The 18905-nt window shown below is 43.5% G+C and overlaps 1 protein-coding gene across 1 annotated transcript in view; it reads left to right on the plus strand.

Annotated features, from left to right (window-relative positions):
• ALOX12 (arachidonate 12-lipoxygenase, 12S type) overlaps positions 1-15889 on the plus strand; it is a 99710-nt gene extending 83821 nt beyond the window's left edge. The window contains exons 12-14 of the mRNA XM_033925159.1: positions 6594-6694; positions 6783-6953; positions 15436-15889. Of these exons, the coding sequence (XP_033781050.1) occupies positions 6594-6694; positions 6783-6953; positions 15436-15615 (452 nt within the window). The 3' untranslated portion in view covers positions 15616-15889. The remainder of the gene's footprint in view (positions 1-6593; positions 6695-6782; positions 6954-15435) is intronic.
• The last annotated feature ends 3016 nt before the right edge of the window (positions 15890-18905 follow it).

Here is an 18905-nt window from a genome sequence, read left to right on the forward strand (position 1 = left end):
TCTAGTTCCCTTCAGCATCTTCTCCCCTTCTCTCTTCTCCAGTTCCCTTCAGCGTCTTCTCCCCCATCTCTCTTCCCAAGTTCCCTTCAGCGTCTTCTCCCCTCTCTCTCTTCCCCATTTCCCTTAAGCATTTTCTCCCCTCTCTCTTCCCCAGTTCCCTTCAGCGTCTCCTCCCCCTCTCTCTTTCCCAGTTCCCTTCAGCATCTTCTCCCACTCTCTCTTCCTCAGTTCCCTTCAGCATCTTCTCCTCTCCAACCCCCATTTCTCCCTCTCCACCCACCTTTCAGCACTCTTCACTCGGTACAGCAGCCCCCTCCCTCCTGCCATCCATCCATCTGGGCATCTCCCTCCCTTCCCCTTACCTTTGTAGCGATTTCTAATTTTCTTTCTACAAGCAGCCGAAGACATGAAGATGCATGTGGCTGCCGGAAAGTTCTTCTCTGACACAACTTCCTGTTTCCAGTTGCATCACGCAACTTCAAGGCTCTGGATGCTTCTAGAAAGAAAATTAGAAATCGGTGAAAGTGAGGGGAAGGGAGGAATGGAGATGCCCAGATGAACGGCGGCAATTGGACAGTAGCGATCGTTAGTAAAGAGGAAGGAGGCTGCTGGACCGCGCAATCGGTGACCGCATGCGCTCCCTCCCTTAACTGCGGAGACAAGGCCATTCACTGCTCCACAGGGCGGTGAATGGCCTTGTCCCCATACCCAGGACAACCTTTTTTTTTTTTTTTTGCTACCGTTTCAGCGGGTTACCCGTGGCTAGTGCCATTCTCTACATAAAAACAGTACACGGATGTTCTAATCGCCAGGACGTCCAAGTGTTGATTTTTGAAACCATCTTGCTAGACATTTTGCCTGTTGTGTGTCCAAAGTTGGGGGCATGCCTATCGCTTTGACATCTTGTGGTGATAATCAAAACTTTCCCAAGACATCCTGGATGGAACTTAAGACGTCCGGAACTAGACCTGTCTAAATGTCAAAAAGGAATCTAAATGACCAGATGAGCATTGGAGGGCTAAACTAATGACTCACCCACACACTCTCCCAGTGATCACTGACCCTCTCCCACCCCACAAAAATCTGAATGAAACAGTACATACCTGTCTCTAGAACAGCAACATTTGGTATGGGAAAGCCTAGTCAGGGCAGGATTAATTCGTCGAGGGCCCCCAGGCACACAGGTCTACTGGGCTACCTGCCTACCCCACCATGCCCCTCCCCCTTCCACACCCCTGCCCCACCCCCATTATATTATTTACTTCTTTATTTCCACTTTATTTATTTTATTTTAAAATTCAAAATCTAATCTAATCTAATGCTTAGTTTTGTATACCGAGTCTTCAGTCCAAGAAAGCTCGACTCAGTGTACATTGGTTAAATTAGGCCAATAAAGTCATATAAAGAGTTATCAAAGAAAGATTAGTTTCCAAAATGTTTAATGAACAAACAACAAAGACTACCAGTGCCAGTGTCATCTTTCTTCTATGCAACTTCCAAAAATCTCTGATCAAATCCCCCCTTCCTTCCTAGAGGAAGAGATCTTCAGCTGGCAAGGCTTTAGGAAGCCCACCAATTTATATTTTGCATTTGGGTAGGAGGCATGGGGCATGGCAGGAAGCAAATTTAGTGCCTGCCATTTTATTGGACTAATACATTTCTCAATTAGCTTTCAGAGGTTAAAACCTCTTTCTTCAGGTCAGTAAACTATATTGCTGTTACAGCAGGGGTGTCCAATGTCGGTCCTCGAGGGCCGCAATCCAGTCGGGTTTTCAGGATTTCCCCAATGAATAAGCATGAGATCTATTAGCATACAATGAAAGCAGTGCATGCAAATAGACCTCATGTATATTCATTGGGGAAATCCTGAAAATCCGACTGGACTGCGGCCCTCGAGGACCGACATTGGACACCCCTGTGTTACAGTATCCCATCCTGACCTGAGGAAATGAGTTATGGTCTCTGAATTACAGTAGTAAAAAATGTATTAAAATTAGTCCAATAAACAAGTTCACCTTATTTCCATTTTCTATTAATAAATGATTATCAACACAGCTACAATAATACTTTATCCTAAAGCAAAAAGAAATAAATAAAACAAATATAATTTTTTTCTACCTTTATTGTCTAGTTTCTGCTTTCCTCATCTTCTCATCATTCTCTTACTTCCATCCATTGTCTGCCCTCTCAATCCAGTGTCCACCCTCACTCTCTTCCATATGGCATCTTTCCTCTTTATATTCCCCTTCAATAAACTATCGTGTGCCCCTTCTCTCCTTTGTACATGATTCATCTCAGCTTCAACACCATTTTTCTGGTCTGGTATCTCTATCTCCTTTTCTTCCCTCTCCCCATGCCCTAGCATCTCTCTCCTCTCCTCTCCTTCTCTTCTATCTCTCCCTCCCCCTCCATGTTCTGGCATCTCCTCTCCTTCCTTTCCCTCTGGTCTGGCATCTGTCTCCTTAGTTTCCCTTCCCTCCCCCCTTGCCCTGGCATCTCTCTGCTCTCCTTCTCTTCCATCTCTCCATCCATTATCTGGCTTCTTCTCTCCTTCATTTCTCTCCCTCCCTTCTTCCTTTTCCCTGGTCTGGCATCTCTCCCTCACCCTCCAATGGTCTGGTATCTCCTTTCTTTCCTTCCTTTCTCTCCCTCCCATGGTCTTGACATCTCTCTTTCACCCTCCTCTTCCTTCCCTGGTCTTCCTTCTCCCTCCTTCTCTCTCTCTCCCCAAATGGGTGCAGCAGCATTTCTCTCCCCCTCCCTCTCTCTGTCTCACACACCCGTTGGCAGCGCACAAATCCTTTTCTTCCTCCTGGACTCCCGACTGCCTCCCCGAAAACATCAGAGGTGCACAATGGTCTTAGGGGAAGACAAACAGGCTGTCTGGAGTCTGGGCATCTCTTCCCCTTCCAGGGCCGGCATTAGGGGGCAGCAAACAGGGCAGAGGGCCCCCGACTGCGTGGTGAAGTGATGTAAGCTTCCCTCCCTTCGACATCCCACCGCTGCTGCATCCTGTAAACAAATTGAACCCATGCTGCGGGGCTGCTCTAATACTGTGGGTGTCTACTTCCCTTCTCTGCCCTCCCCCTCATGATGTAACTTCCTGTTTCAGAGGAGAAGCGAAGCTGGCATGCACAGCAGTGCTCTCTAAGATGCTGCACTGCTTTAATGGCATGTGTATGTAGCCAGTCCATAAGAACATAAGAATAGCCTTACTGGGTCAGACCAATGATCCATCAAGCCCAGTAACCCGTTCTCATGGTGGCTAATCCAGGTCACTAGTACCTGGCCAAAACCCATGGAGTAGTAATATTCAATGCTACCAAACAAGGGTAAGGGTCCAGTGGCTTCCCCCTTGTCTTTCTCAATAACAGACTATGGACTACCTTTCTTAAAACCAGCTACACTATCCACTCTTACCGCATTCTCTGGCAACGCGTTCCAGAGCTTAACTATTCTCTGAGTGAAAAAAAATTTCCTTCCTATCTGTCTCACCAATTCGAATTCCCAGGCACAACTAATACACGCAGTATCTACTTGTTCACTTTTCCATCCCTAAAGGGCTACACCTACAAGAGATACCTCGATAGAACACTATCATTCCAAGCAGGCAAATGGAGCAAATGTTTAACCAACTTCATCTCAAATGCACTTTCATACCAAACGTTTAGGAAGTCAATAAAAACTTATCTTTTTGACAAATTTCTCTGACCCCACTTCAACCTGATATACCTCAACCTGATGTTCTTCCAAAACACTTCCAGATAAACCTGACTAAACTTAGCATGCCAATGTAATTTTGAAAGTTCTCTGTAATGTCGCTGTCTGTATACAGTCTCTTCCCTTGTAAACCATTTAGAACTGTTTGTGGTATGCGGTATATAAAAATAAAGTTATTATTATTATTTTAAGAGTATTTTCCTGTAACTTCATCGAGTGTCCCCTAATCTTTGTAATTTTTGACGGAGTGAAAAATCGATCCACTTGTACCCGTTCTACTCCACTCAGGATTTTGTAGATGTCAATCATATCTCCCCTCAGCCGTCTCTTTTCCAAGCTGAAAAGCCCTAACCATTTTAGTCTTTCCTCATACGAGAGGAGTTCCATCCCCTTTACCATCTTGATCGCTCTTCTTTCAACCATTACAATTCTGGCCCCTCCCATCAGTGGCATAGTAAGGGTGAGTGGCGCCTGGGGCGCAGGCACCCCTCCCTGCCCCCATGCTGCACGCGTCCCCTTCCCTTTCCCCATACCTTTTAAATTCTCCAGCATGAGCAGCATGCCCACGTCAGTGCAACCTTTGACATCACTTCTTATACGTGGGTCCCGGAAGTGACCTCAGAGAGAGTGCTGATGCCAATGTGGGCAGCAACCTCGTGCCAGAGAAATTTAAAAAAAATGTACGGGGAAAAGCAAGGGGCGTGCATGTGCAGTAATGAGAGGAGTGGGGGTGTGGGGGAGTGGAGAGGACAAGGGGGCAGACTGCAGCTTGGGAAACCCCCCCCCCTCGCATCCTCTTTACTAAGCCACTGCCTCCCATGTCCAAATGGTCTGGATTTTGAAATTTTGAACTTGGACGTTTTTGCGGTTGAAAATGGCCACTAAAGTTAGATGTCCTAAGGTTGGATGTCTTGGTGGCCAAGACGTCTAACCAGGTGATTCCCCCCCACACACACACACAAAAAAAATATTGGATATCTTGCAGTTTTGCCGGTTTCGAAAATGGCCATTTCTCTGCCTCCGACTTTGGAAGTCTTGAAGGAAACAACCAAAGTCAGACTTAGACGTCCTATCAAAAATGCCCCTCCATGTCAACTCTTTCCTTGGTAACATATCATAAGCGCCAAACCACAATTCCTTTGCTTTTGATTTATTCAGTTCCAGGATGCTAAAAGGTCCATAAATTAAGATCTTTAAGTGTTCAACCTCCTGCCTCTGTTTACATAGGACTCTTGACTCTTATTTTCTCTCCAAGTTCACTCTAATTTCCTAATATTTCTTGTTAATGTCACTGTCATTTCTTCCTTAATCTTATTTCCTTAGTTGGAGCAGCTTCCTCTAAAACTTTCATTACTGATTTGTTCCAGGAATTGATTGTCTCATTAGCACTAGTCCCTAAAGGCTTAAGTCTATCTGCAACTCCCTGCCAGAACTGCTCAGTAGAAATCTTTCTACGTCTCAGAACACAAATATTCTCCTGAGCTCTTTGAACTATGGTTCTAGGAAGTGTCAAATAAAACTTTAATAACAAATGGTCTGACCAAACAGTAGATTCCCATTTAGGATAATCAATTAACGGAGAACTCATCTCTAGAAGTATAGGGTCCTTTTATGTGTCAGACAATTTGGAATTATTAGAATGTTAATCTGCTTTAATAAATCTGGAAAAGAGGTTAAGACAGCTTGATTTTAGTTATAGGATGTATTGTGTATGTTTTTGGGAAACCGCCTAGGTTTAGGCGGTTTAACATAGTAACATAGTAACATAGTAGATGACGGCAGATAAAGACCCGAATGGTCCATCCAGTCTAGAAATTTATAAAACGAATAACCCCCCTCCTTTACAAAGCCGCGCTAGTGTTTTTAGTGCTGGCTGCGGCGGTAACAGCTCAGACAGTCATAGGCATTCTATGAGCATCGGAGCTGTTAACGCAGTGGCCGGCACTAAAAACGCCAGTGCAGCTTTGTAAAGGAGGGGTAAATAAATAAAGAACAGGTATTAAAATTTTCTCGATCTTCTAAATGTGAATTTAAATCACCTAGGACAGAGCTGCCCAAGTCCGGTCCGTAAGATCTACGGGCAGGCCAGGTTTTCAGGATATCCTCATGAGAGAGATTTGCCTGCACTGCCTTCTTGGTATGCAAATCTCTCATGCATATTCATTGTGGATATCCTGAAAACCTGGCCTGCCAGTAGATCTCATGGACCGGACTTGGGCAGCCCTGACCTAGGACAATCATATTTTTGAAAACTGTATAATAATAATAATAAGTAATATTAAAACAATTTATCACATACTGCATTCCAGTTTCCTGGTGGTCTATAGATCAGAATAATACCCAAACTTTCCCAGGTCCTGAATCTCAACCCAGTCCTGGAGTACCCCCCTTGCCAGCCAGGTTTTCAGGATTTCCACAATGAATATGCATAATCTTGATTTGCATACACTGCCTCCCTTATATGTAAATTTATTTCATGCATATTCATTGTGGATATCCTTAAAACCGGACTGGCAAGGGGGGTAATCCAGGACTGGGTTGAGAAACACTGTTCTAAACTATCTATCAAGTGAATAAATTAATAGGGACATATAATAAAGCTAAACCACCAACTTTCCTATTTGGTTTTGAGCACTGAATAATTATTTAACCTGGAGGGAAAATATCCATTACATCAGGAGAATTAAAATCTGGAATCCATGACTTAGTAATACAAATCAACTCAGCTTGATAACTATCTAATAAGTCTCTTATAACAGGTGTCTTGTTGCAAACAGAACATATATTAAAAGCTCCCCTAGAAGGGGAGATTTTCATGAAGATTTTGGGGTGCTAGCTCAACAGTCAACTCATTGCTGCTCTCTATTCCTCAGGTATCCCGTCGTCTTTTCAGTCCAAGATGGAGCTCTGCAAATTCCTGACAATGGGGATCTTCACCTGCTCAGCACAGCACTCATCTTTGAATGGGGGCCAGGTATGGGATGGGGGTGTAGAGGGAGTTAATACGGTTGCCATTTTATCTTTTTCATAATTAAACTCCTTTTACACTGATCTCATTCCAGTTTGACTGGTGCGCTTGGGTCCCAAATACGCCCTGCTCCATGCGTCAGCCTCCACCTACCAGCAAGGGAGAAGCAACGATGAAGCTGATCATGGAATCTCTCCCTGATATCCGCCAGTCCTGTATCCAGATGGCAATTACATGGCATCTAGGGAGGAAGCAGCCAGATATGGTGAGGCACACTCCGTCAATGGGGAATGTTGCAGAGAATCCATTGGGGGTGGGGGAGGGGGATAGAATAAGATTGTCCCTCCGAGTCTTACCGAGAGCCTTTGCATGGTGACCCTGTTGTATAAGATCTATACTAAATCTTATCAAGGTGACGCTTCTGCAGTTGATTGTATGAGGAAAAAGGAGGATACATGCTGGCTGCACATCGAAAAAGGTGCTCACCTGTAGCTTATGCACTAGGGTTAAAGATGGAGGTAGTGATATTGGAAAATTTTCAGGAGAAATTTCCATCCCTGGTGCAGTAATAAGCCACAGTGAATGTGTTCATGGATCCGCTGAAGCAGGAAATACACCACATAAGCTAATGAAAAATTAGGAGCATTAAACCTATTAGTGGATTCCTGAGGATGACAAGTGGATAAAGCAGGCAAAGCATTATTCATTAAATTCTCCTTCCACCCCCCTCTGTATGTACATGCTCATCTCTATTCTGTGGTCTGCATGAGTTGTGTCTGTAGTGGGTAGCTCAGGTGGTCAGGACAATTTGTGGGGGTACAGTTGTAGATGTAGGGGACAGTTTGCAGGGGGCGAGATATGGAGGCTCTTGGGAGTAAGAGCATTTTGTGGATAGGTGGCGTAGTTGTAGGAAAGATTTTGGGACTGGGAACAGTTGCCGGGGTAGTTTTTGGGACAAGAAACCATTTGCAGGGCAATGGGGCAGGTTTATTTTTTAATTTATTTTTTTTGTTGGTTTATTGAAAAAAATATTACTGCTCTGGAACAACCTTACCTCCCCTCTCAGGATTCAGAGCTCTCTCCAACTCTTCCGTAAACATCTGAAAACCTGGTTATTCTCAAAAACGTAACTCCTCCTCCCTCTCTAATCATTTTAGTCCTCTAATTCTTTTCTCCTCTTTTTGCCCCCACTGGAGTTCCTTTCTACCCTAACTCTTGTTAACCGTGTCGAGCTTTACGAATGTAGAGATGATGCGGTATACAAACCTAAGGTTTAGATTAGATTAGATACTCTTTAAAACTTTAAGTAGTATATCAAGTAAATATATCAAATCAAATCCAACCACTTGGTGCAAGAAAACCGGACACAACGGTAATTGAAAAAAACCACAAGAGTAGCATTGATGATAGAGGGTTCCAGTTCAAGCGATTATTCTGTGAAGTGTGTGGAGAGAGAGAAAAGATCCTCAGGTACCAAGAAATGCAGTCAGAAACCAAGAAAATGTGGCAGAAAGATACAGAAATATTTTCCATTAAGCGGGATTGATTTAGAAGCGACATTCCCAAGCACACCTGCAAGTTGATGCTTAGAATTCCAGTACTATAGTGGCCAGCACTCAGGAACAGCAGAGAAAAATAACCCCACTAACGTTCAACGCTAACTGCTTGCAAATAATATGCGTGTTGTGAAAGTAAGGTGCAGGACACCCTTGACGGTGTGAATAATATGAGGAAGGATCTAGTGAAGCTTGGAGAATGGTCTGAAATTTGGCAGCTAAGATTTAATGCTAAGAAATCCAAGGTCAGGCATTGGGGCTGCAGAAACCTGAGGTAATGATACGGTTTAGGGGTGAAGAACTTTTGTGCACGAAAGAGGAGTGAAAGTTGTGATGATCTTAAGGTGGTCAAACAGGATGAAAAGGTGACGACAAAAGCTAGAAGGATGCTAGGATGCATCGAGAGAGGAATGGCCAGTAGGAAAAAGGAAGTATAAGACTCTGCTTAGACCTCATTTAGAATATTGTGTACCATTCTGGAGGCCGCACCTTCAAAAAGATATAAACAGGATAGAGTTGGTCCAGAGGAAGGCTACTAAAATGGTTGGTGGTCTTCACCATAAAGGTGTATTGGGACAAAGTTAAAGATCTCAATATGAATAATTTGGGAAAAAGGCTGGAGAGAGGAGATATGACAGAGACATTTAAATACTTACGTGGCATAAATGCGCATGAGGCAAGTCTCATTCAATTGAAAGGAAGTTTTGGAATGAGATGGCATAGGATGAAGTTAAGAGGTGATATGATTAGAAGTAATCTAAATAAATACTTTTTTACAGAAAGGGTGGTAGATGTGTGGAATAGTCTCCTGGTAGAGGTGGTGGAGACAAAGACTGTGTCTGAATCCAAGAAATCTTGGGACAGGCATATGGAATCTCTTAGGGAGAGGAGGAGATAGTGGATGCTGCGGATGAGCAGACTAGATGGGCCATTTGGCCTTTATCTGCTGTCATGTTTCTTAGAGTTTCACAGTAAGCACGGCTCTTGTGTGCATTCCCCGTCAAACCTTGAAGTGAAGCACACATTGGCACTGTTGCTCTGCATCTTTAAAAATAAGTCTTTCAAAAATATATTTCTTTCACTGGAAGTGCAGAAAACAGGTGTGCTTTCATTTTTGGCTTTGCTTGGATTCGCACAACATGTTTCTCACTCCCAGCAATTAGAGGCTTCCAGGGGCTACCTTCTGCTTCCAAATTCAGTCAAAGCCAGCCAATCTTAAGGAAGAAATTATGGGAAACTCTTTCTTCAAACACCCCAATGCCAGTTCAGAGCTGGTGTTAGGTTTCCAGCGGTAAGGGTGGCTTTGGTTTTGTGCATTTTTCTCTGACCATTGAGAAGGGAACAGGAAATGATCTCATTGACTATACAGTGTTCCCCGTGAATTCACGGTTTGCGGACTCGCTCATTTGCAGTCTGCTCCGACCGCCTCTTCCTGTAGTAAAGTCAGGCTACACCAATCAGGAGCTGCGTGTCAAAGCAGCTCCTGATTGGTGTAGCCCGACTTAATTACAGGCAGAGGCGGTCTGAGCCAATCGCGAGTGATTTTCTTCACTCGCTGGCGCTCCAACTGCTCTCTGCTGCCTCCCCTGCCTTTTGACAGGCGAAAAACCACATTTGCATTTTTTTTAAATTCACGGGGGTTTCTGGAAAGGAACCTCCACGAATTTCGGGGGAGTACAGTATTTACATACTATTTGTAGTAATCTTTGGCAGGCACATTGTTTCCTAGAAACCCCCATGAATTTCGGGGGAGTACAGTATTTACATACTATTTGTAGTAATCTTTGGCAGGCACATTGTTTCCTAGAAACCCCCATGAATTTTGGGGGAGTACAGTATTTACATACTATTTATCTTTGGCAGGCACTTTTGGCTGGATTCACTAAAGTCCCGAAATCTATCCTATTCGTGTCCTATCCGTTTCCAAGTCATTGTAGCCGATCGATTCAGTACAACTTGTCCATACAAATGATCCAATCGTAAACACGCCGCTATTAGCACTGAAACATCGATCCGACGCGCGTGCGCACTGTATCCTTGTTGGTTTTGAAGCTCATAACGCATGCACTAGCTCTTTAGGAATTTACTGCGTAGAAATGGGGCGTGATTTAAGCGTCATTAGCGGGCTCCGAATGCGCCTACCGCAAAGCATTGTTGTCGTAAAAAACGTCACATGCAGGCGACAATCCAGCTGGAAGGAAGGGGGGAGGGATAGCTGGCCCATAAAAGTTTTATTTGATTTTTGGTTTTTTTTTGTTAATTGGCATTGATATTTGAAATGTACAATGCGCAAGGAGAGCACGGGGTTAATCCGCAATATTCTCGCAATGTGCATTACAAATCCAAGTTTTACTCCCGCGCTTGCTATGTGCATTCCAAAAAAAGAAATAAAAATTATTTCTAACACTTATGTACATGAAGGTTTACATATATTTAAAAGTTTTGATATATTTTGGATTTTTGGAGGGGTAGATATATATTTTTGATGGGGTTCTTAACATGCACGCGTCAGTTGCTAGGCAGAAATAGCCGGCGAGGATGTAAACGATTGGTCCTCAGCAGTCGTAACTTTTTGGAACGGAAAGGCCAGTCGGTTTGCACGAAATGGTTTCATGAATCGACGCGTTAATAAATTTACATGCCTTTTTACTCATTTGCATGTGCTGATCGCATAAGGTGGGGATGAGGTCTGGAAGGTGGTTAGTGAATCGAGCCGGAGTCGGAAATTGAGCGCAAACCGAGCGGTACACGATCAGTTTGCTTTGTGAATCTAGCCCATGGTTTCCTGTGCTAGATCCCTCCAAACATTCTATGTAGATTAACGCTAACATTCATCAAGTGCTAATTGGTTTTAGCGCCAGTGTTAGGTTCTGCACATCAGGGGGAGCAGGGGGGCGGACTGCCTTGGGCACATCCCTTGTAGGGGGGGTGCCTCTCTTCCTCTCTGCTCTTTACCGGTTTGAGTAGCATCTTCTACCTGCAGCTCGTACCAGTGTCGACTCCTTTATGACATCACTTCCTAGTCATGGGACCGGGACATGAAGAGAGCCGACTCTGGCGCGAGCAGTGGGTGGAAGATGCTGCTCACACCGGTGAGCATTTCAAGAGGTATACAGTGGGCGGGGAAGGGGGGCCCAAGCAGCAGGGAAGAGTGGGAGGCACATGGCGCAGCAATGCCGGGCACCAACCTCCCACACTATGCCACTGCATATTATATCCCATGAACTCCAGAGGAAAGCCCTTTTTGGGTACAGTACAAGCACTATGGTGTTAGCAGAAAATTTAGGACTCCATGCTCTGGTTTAGGTAATGAGGCACATTATTGTCGTGGAGGGGGAATAATCAAAACATACGCCTAAGTCCGATTTGGATGTAGGGTGCTAGGCGCCCAAAGTTGGCAGTGGGGAAATGTCCATTCTCGAAAAGTATGTCTAATTTTTTTTTTTTTTTTAATTATGTATCTGAATGTCCAAGACACTGATCGCTCCAGACTGTTCAAGTTCAAAACACCAAGAACAAGACCATTTGGATGTGGGAGGGACCAGCATTGTGATGGACTGGCCACCTAGACATGGCAAGAGAGCAGTGGGGCACCTTACAGGGCACTGCTGTGAACTTCACAAAAAGGGTGCCAGATAAACATCTCACCAGAACTCCCTTATAGGTTATGGTGAGCCCCCCCAAACCCACTATACTCACCTGTCTACAACCCCAATAGCTCTTATGGCTGCAGGTGGCACCTATTTGGCAGTACAGTAGGGGTTTGGGGGGGGCTCAAATTTTCCACCATGGAAAATGTGAGTTAGTGTCTTATAGGCCTGGGCCTTTATAACATAACATAAAATTGGATTTCTATACCACATAACTATGGAGTTCAATGTGGTTTACAATTAGTTAAACAAAAATGTAGAGTCAAAGAAATGAATTGATTATAAATTTTGAAAAGAGATGAGTTTTTAATTGTTTTCTGAAATGAAAATAAAAATGTGATGTAAGGAGAAGATGATGAAAGACCTTGCTGTAGAAGGCTGCTTGAAAGGAAAGTGTAGAATTGTGGTATTTCTTACTTTTTACAACCCTTGACAGGTGGAAAACCAAAAAGGGGGTAAGATCGTCTCTGAGAAGTAATGCAAAATATATTAGCCAAGTATGAAGCAATCTGACAGAAGGCAGCTTTGTAATATAAACAGCCCAGCTTGAAAATCACACAAGCCTTTACAGGAAGCCAGTGCAACTCCTGGTAGAAGGGGGTCACATGATCAAATTTCTTCAGTCCAAAAATAAGTCTCACTGCGGTGTTTTGAATAAGTCTCAATTTGTTAATATTTTTCTTAGTATTGGCAAGATATATGATGTTACAATAATCCAACTGACTTAGTAATAGCGATTGAACTGAGATTTTGAATGCAGGAGTATTGAAATATGGTCTGATGGTGTGCAGTTTCCAAAGTATATGATACCCCTTTCAAACTAAGGCGTCAATCTGATTTTTCATAGTTAAATTTTGATCTAAGACAATTCCCAAAATTTTGAGCGAGAAATGAATCGTATGTTGAGTGGTATTTATAGTGATGGTGGCTTTCAAGAAGAGGCCAAGCCCCCAGGCTACTTAAGACACCTCTGTGCAGCTCTACTAGCTACTAGCTTTGCTAGGCTTTCCTAGAGCAGGTGCTAATGTTCTGGAGACAGGTATGTACGTTTTTATTCTGATATTTGTGGTGGTGTGAGGGGGGGGCAGTGATCACTGGGGGAGTGTGTGTGGGTCTTTACTTTGTCTCTGCAGTGGTTGTCAGGTTACTTTGGATACCTTTTTAATACTTAGACCTGCTTTTATATCGTCTAACTCACAACGTATAAGTTTTGTCCCTGCAGGATGACTAAGTGTAGGTCGGCCCACATCCCGCCCAAATACCACCCTAACCACTCCTCCGGATACACCCCTTTTAGCTCTGGGCATACAGTGGCATTCAGAGGTCTAAAATGTCCCTGGATATGTCCAGAAATTCAGTTTGATTATCGACACATGGATGACCTGTCTTTTATGTCGTCCAAGTGCCGACTTGGGTGGGTTTTTAGATGTGTTTAAGTTTCGATTATGAGCCACATAGTGTGCACAACACAAACCCACTTAGAAATGCTGCTGAGTAAAAAACCCTACAAACATGAGCGTATGTGACGTGGGGAGACAAGAGTGAGGACTGTGAAACAGGTACCGCATTTTCTTTGTAATCAGTATTGATTACAAAGTATTTTTTTGGAGGTGGTAGAAATCTAGGTTGTAGAATACATAAGCAGAGTAGGAAGGGAAGACATGAAGAAGAAAGAACTCTTGTCTCTGTCTGTAGGTAAATAGATTGTGATATCGGGACCCTTAATAAATGAGTCCTATTTACCAGTGTTGGTATGATTTCAAATCGAGTAAATTGAAGTGATGTTTTAAAATAATTTTATATGATTTTTTAAATTTAAAAAAAAAAAAATTTTTTTAACCAATTTTTTAATCACATATTCATGTGATTTTATATCTTTTTAGTTCTTATATCAGAAATCATTTGCTGATGGATGTTGACATACCTCCTCTTTTACAAAATTTGGTAGTGTGGGCTGGCATGGTAAATGCTCCACTGAATGAGCGCTGGAGCATTTGCCATGCGACACTTGGAAACGCAGCTTTGTAAAAGGGAGCCTTAATCTTAGGATTAATGGAAAAAGGAGATATTGATGCACCTGTATAAGCCTCTGATGAGACCTCATTTAGAATATTGTGTGCAGTTCTGGAGACCGCACCTTCAAAAAGATCTAAAAAGGATGGAGTCGGTCCAGAGGAAGGCTACTAAAATGGTGCGTGGTCTTCGGTATAAGGCATATGAGGACAGACTTAAAGATCTCAATATGTATACTTTGGAGGAAAGGGGGGATGGGGAGATATGATAGAGACATTTAAATACCTAGGTGGCATAAATGCGCATGAGTCTAGTCTCTTTCATTTGAAAGGAAGCTCCGGAATGAGAGGGCATAGGATAAAGTTAAGAGGTGATAGGCTCAGGAGTAATCTAAGGAAATACTTTTTTACAGAAAGGGTGGTAGATGTGTGGAACAGTCTCCCAGTACAGTTGGTGGAAACAGAAACTGTCTGAATTCAAGAAATCGTGGGATAGGCACATGGGATCTCTTAGAGAGAGAGGAAGAGCTAATGGTTACTGTGGATGGGCCATATGGCCTTTATCTGCTATCATGTTTCCATGTTTCTAAGTATAGGGAAACTAAGCCAATGAGGTTGGCTCTTAGGCATTGGTGGAATGGGGTATTATGACATCACAATACTAGGGGCCACTGAAAAGTTCTCAGCCCAATCATGAAGAGAATGATGTAGAGCCATGAAACTTACCAGTTATTCCACACAGTGTCTGAGTTCAAGAAAGCATGGGATAGGCGCATGGGATCTCTTACAGAGAGGAAGAGATAACGGTTATTGCGGATGGGCAGACAGGATGAGCCATTTGGCTTTTATCTGCCATCATGTTTCTATTGTTTTTATTACTGTGAGGGTAAGTAACACTGGTGCGGTCTAAACTTGAGCCTAAGCCCCCTTTTTATCAAGTTGCATTAGGATTTTTTTATCGCCAGCTGCTGCGGTAAAAGTTTCGATGCTCATAGAATTCCTATGAGCATTGGAGCTTTCAACGCAGTGGCCAGTGATAAGTTTCAAGTTTATTTAAGATTTCATATACCGCCCAATCAGCCTTCTAGGCGGTGTACAATGTCATAAAAACATGTTTTGACTAAAAAAACATATTTAAGATAACAGCACATCATTAAAAACAATAATAGCTATTAAAAACATTTAAAACCAAACAGGAACACGACTTGATAAAAGAGGGTCTAAGTTTGTAAACATTACTTATATTTTAATTCTTGCCATATATGAACTTGTAATTCACATGTCTACGCTTGTCAATATTGGCAGATTAGTCTGTGTACCCCCGTCCCATGACAATTACAGTACGTGTAATAATAGTACTTTGCTCTGTTAATTTTTATTTGAAATCATTTGTTGGTTGATTTTGGTTTGAAATCAACTGGCTTACTCATTGTTATTTTAAAATTAATTTTGTACCTGGTGATTTTGATTTGAATTCTTGTTATCAAAATGATTTTACCTAACACTGCTCTTTACTCCCCTTGTGCAAGGTACCGCTGGGTCAGAACGTGGATGAATATTTTACTGAAGAAAAAGCTAAGCGACTGATTCGGAAATTCCAGATGGAACTGGAAGCCACTGAGCTTGAAATTGAGGAGAGAAATTCAGCTCTGGAGCTGAAATATGAATACCTGAAACCTGGAAATATTGAGAACAGCATCACTATTTAAGCCCTCTGTCCCAGCAGCATGGGTTTTGCAGCTGAGGTCTGCCTTGTGGACCTTCCTCTCAGAGATTTAGGGAAGTTGGTTAGCAGCTACTTCCCTTTTATAGAAGAGGCCAAAGAAGTACGTGAGAAATCTCAACCGCTTTGCATACTATACTATTAATTATTTCAATAGCGCTACCAGACGTACGCAGGTCTGTACAGAGTCACAAAGACAGTCCCTGCTCGAAAGAGCTTACAATCTAAACAGACAAAATAGAGAAACAGGATGTCATGGATACAATTAAGGGGAACGGTTAATCTGCTGGCTGGTTTGGTGGGCAGTGGGGTTATGGACTGAAGGCTATATCAAAAAGGTGGGTTTTCAGTCTGCTTTTAAACAGGGGAGGGGCTTGGCGGACAACCTCAGGTAATTTATTTCAGGCATAGTGGGCAGCTAGATGAAAGAAATGAAGTCTGGAATTGGCTGGAGGAGAAGGGTACAGCTTATCTGAGGAAAGGAGTTTGCTGGAGGTGTATAAGGAGAGAGAGAAGAGAGGAGAGATATTGAAGGGCAGCAGAATGAACACACTTGTAGGTCAGCAATAGGAGCTTGAACTGTATGCGATGGTGGATGCCAGTGAAAAAGATTTAAGGAGAAGGGTGACATGAGTGTAGCGAGATTGGTAGAAGATGTTCTACTCTTAATGTTAAAACCATTGTAATGCCAGTAAATTTTCCAATTTCAAAAAGACGAGCGATGCTGCAAAAACTTCGTATGCAAATGAGCTCTGTGGGGGGTCCACGGAAATTCCATCCGATCAATCACTGGAGAAAGCGACTGATACATGCGCAGAATAGTCTGCGGAAAGAGGCACAAATGTGTGCATACGCCAGGAAATGCTACATCATAGGCTTGCGTAAGGCTTTCCTTATTGTAGGGTATTATGGGAGCACCTCATAAGTGTCCATCAATGACATAGGTGTGGGGTTGGGGAGGGAGGGTAGAGAACTACCAGCAAACCATGAAAATGCTTTTTTCTACACACTGCTTCTGCGGGAAATACAAGCTGCCCCCATATTGTTTTTGAACTTTCACCTCTCATGCAATTGGCAGCCCCAGACCTGCTGGCATTTGCTTTTAATGAACGCACATGATACACACCTTTAAAACGTGTGCATAAGACGTGCTTTTAACACACACGTGTATGGCACCCCTCCATCAAGTACGATAAATGTATCATCATCTCTCATGCAATCGGCAGCCCAGACCTGTCAGTGTACACTTCTGACACGCGCCTTTAACACATGCGCCTAAGACACTACTGGCACCTCCAGACCTGCCGGTAATTTTGGAGCGTTAAAGCTCAGTGCTTCGTTTCGTGCATCACCAGGCAATGTCTGGGTATTGCCCAGTGCTCATTTTAATATTAATGATCTTAAATTTACAGGTTCAATTATGAGGGGGGGAGGGGGATAATTATATGATTACATATTGTACAAGATATTGATTATATAACAGGAAGGGGTGGGAAGGGTGAGAGATAAGAATATATCATTTGTACTATTGATGATTATTAAGTGATATACTTATTGTTAATTGTTTTAACACATTGACACACTTATTGTAAGTTTGAAAATGAATAAAGATTAAAAAAAAAATAAAAATTAATGACCTTGGTGCACTATATTTACATGGTATTCTTGGAGGATGCTGTGAAGCACAGAAAGTCGCACAGATTAAGTGCATCAGAAGCTAAAATACTTTGACACTAAACCGGTCAGAACTGGTTTAGCATCAATCATTAAAGTTTAGAAAATCAGGGCCTCTGATTTTTCCTACTCTCTTTCCTCTCCTATAGGACTTACCTAAACTGCTTGAGTATTTATTGAAATGCTCATGTGTTCATGATATATTGGATAAAAATATCTCCTACTCAGACTCTCTTCCTTGGCTGTCTGCAGAGATAGTTCTCAGTTGTGTGACTGGTATCATTTAATGGGGGGGGGGGGGGGCCGATAGCCACGAAGCTTCCTTTTCATGTACATCTCACTAAACTGGTTCCTCTTTCACTTCCAAGATTTATTGTGTAAGTAAATTCCTTTCAAGAAGATTTGACGGAGGACAGGCGAAGGCTCTGCTGAGCTTGAGGTTTTCTGTAGAAATTGGACACACCTTGAAAAGTTGGATAAAAATGATGGTAGACAGGGCAGGATGAAGGCATAGGCAAAGTAGGCACATGCCTAGGATCCAAATGTTTAGATGGAGCCCTGTCAGATTCACTAAATTCAGCGGTTCTCAAGGCAGATTTTGTCCTAATAAGTCAGTTGACAGAAAAAAGATTGGAATGAGCCATTGTCGCTGCTGCCTGCATTGTCCTCTAGACCAGTGTTTTTCAACCTTTTTACACCTATGGACCGGCAGAAATAAAATAATTATTCTGTGGACCAGTGGTTGAAGAACACTGGGCTAAGTCATGGGCCAGACCCCACCCATCTCTACCCCAGACCCCGCCCCCATAATAGTACTAATTGCACCTTGCACGTCCCGTGCCTCATCTGGAAGCCTTCCCTCTGATATTGCAATGTCAGAGAGAAGGCTTCCGGTTCAGGCGCAGGATGCCCTTAGGAGCCACTGCCCATGGCTTTGTGCACTGAATCAGTTAGGAAGAGGGAACTGGCTCGAAGATAATGCCGCATCAATCGCACTGTGGATCGGCAGTTGAAGAACACTGTTTTGGGCCTGATGCATGTGCTGGCCCTGTGGACCGGCAGGAAATTTCTGTGGACCGGCACTGGTCCATGGACCGGTGGTTGAAGAACACTGCTCTAGACAACAGGGGGAGCTGATGAGCAGCACTTCTTACCTGCTGCTTCCTCCTCTGCCAGTTTTCCTCTGTAGTCAGAACTATGCAAGACCCCACCATGCGTGCACCCCTTCCCCCACTGCCAAAATCAGGACCTCCTGACATCCTACCCCCTATCCTGCCCCTGCCTTCCAATCATCCCTCCCCCTCACCCAAAATCCTGGTGGTCTAGTGGACTGGGGAGAGATTGGATCAGACCCTCCAAGCTTGAGAACCCTTCACCCCCAACACCCCCCTCCCTCCCTTTCATCAAAAATCAGGCAGTAGGGATGCCCACTCCCACCTGCCATGAAGGGCCGCCTCTTCAAAATGGTGCTCCTTCCCCCTCCTAGTGCATCCTGGATGCACTAGAAGGGGCCTAAGGTCCCGATTGGCTCAGGCGCCTGAGCCAATAGGGGCTTCAGGCTCCTAGTGCATCATCGGCATGCATTGGGAGGCCTAAGGGGAG

The sequence above is a fragment of the Geotrypetes seraphini genome, chromosome 16 (assembly GCF_902459505.1).
Source record: "Geotrypetes seraphini chromosome 16, aGeoSer1.1, whole genome shotgun sequence".
Classification (NCBI taxonomy): Eukaryota; Metazoa; Chordata; class Amphibia; order Gymnophiona; family Dermophiidae; genus Geotrypetes; species Geotrypetes seraphini.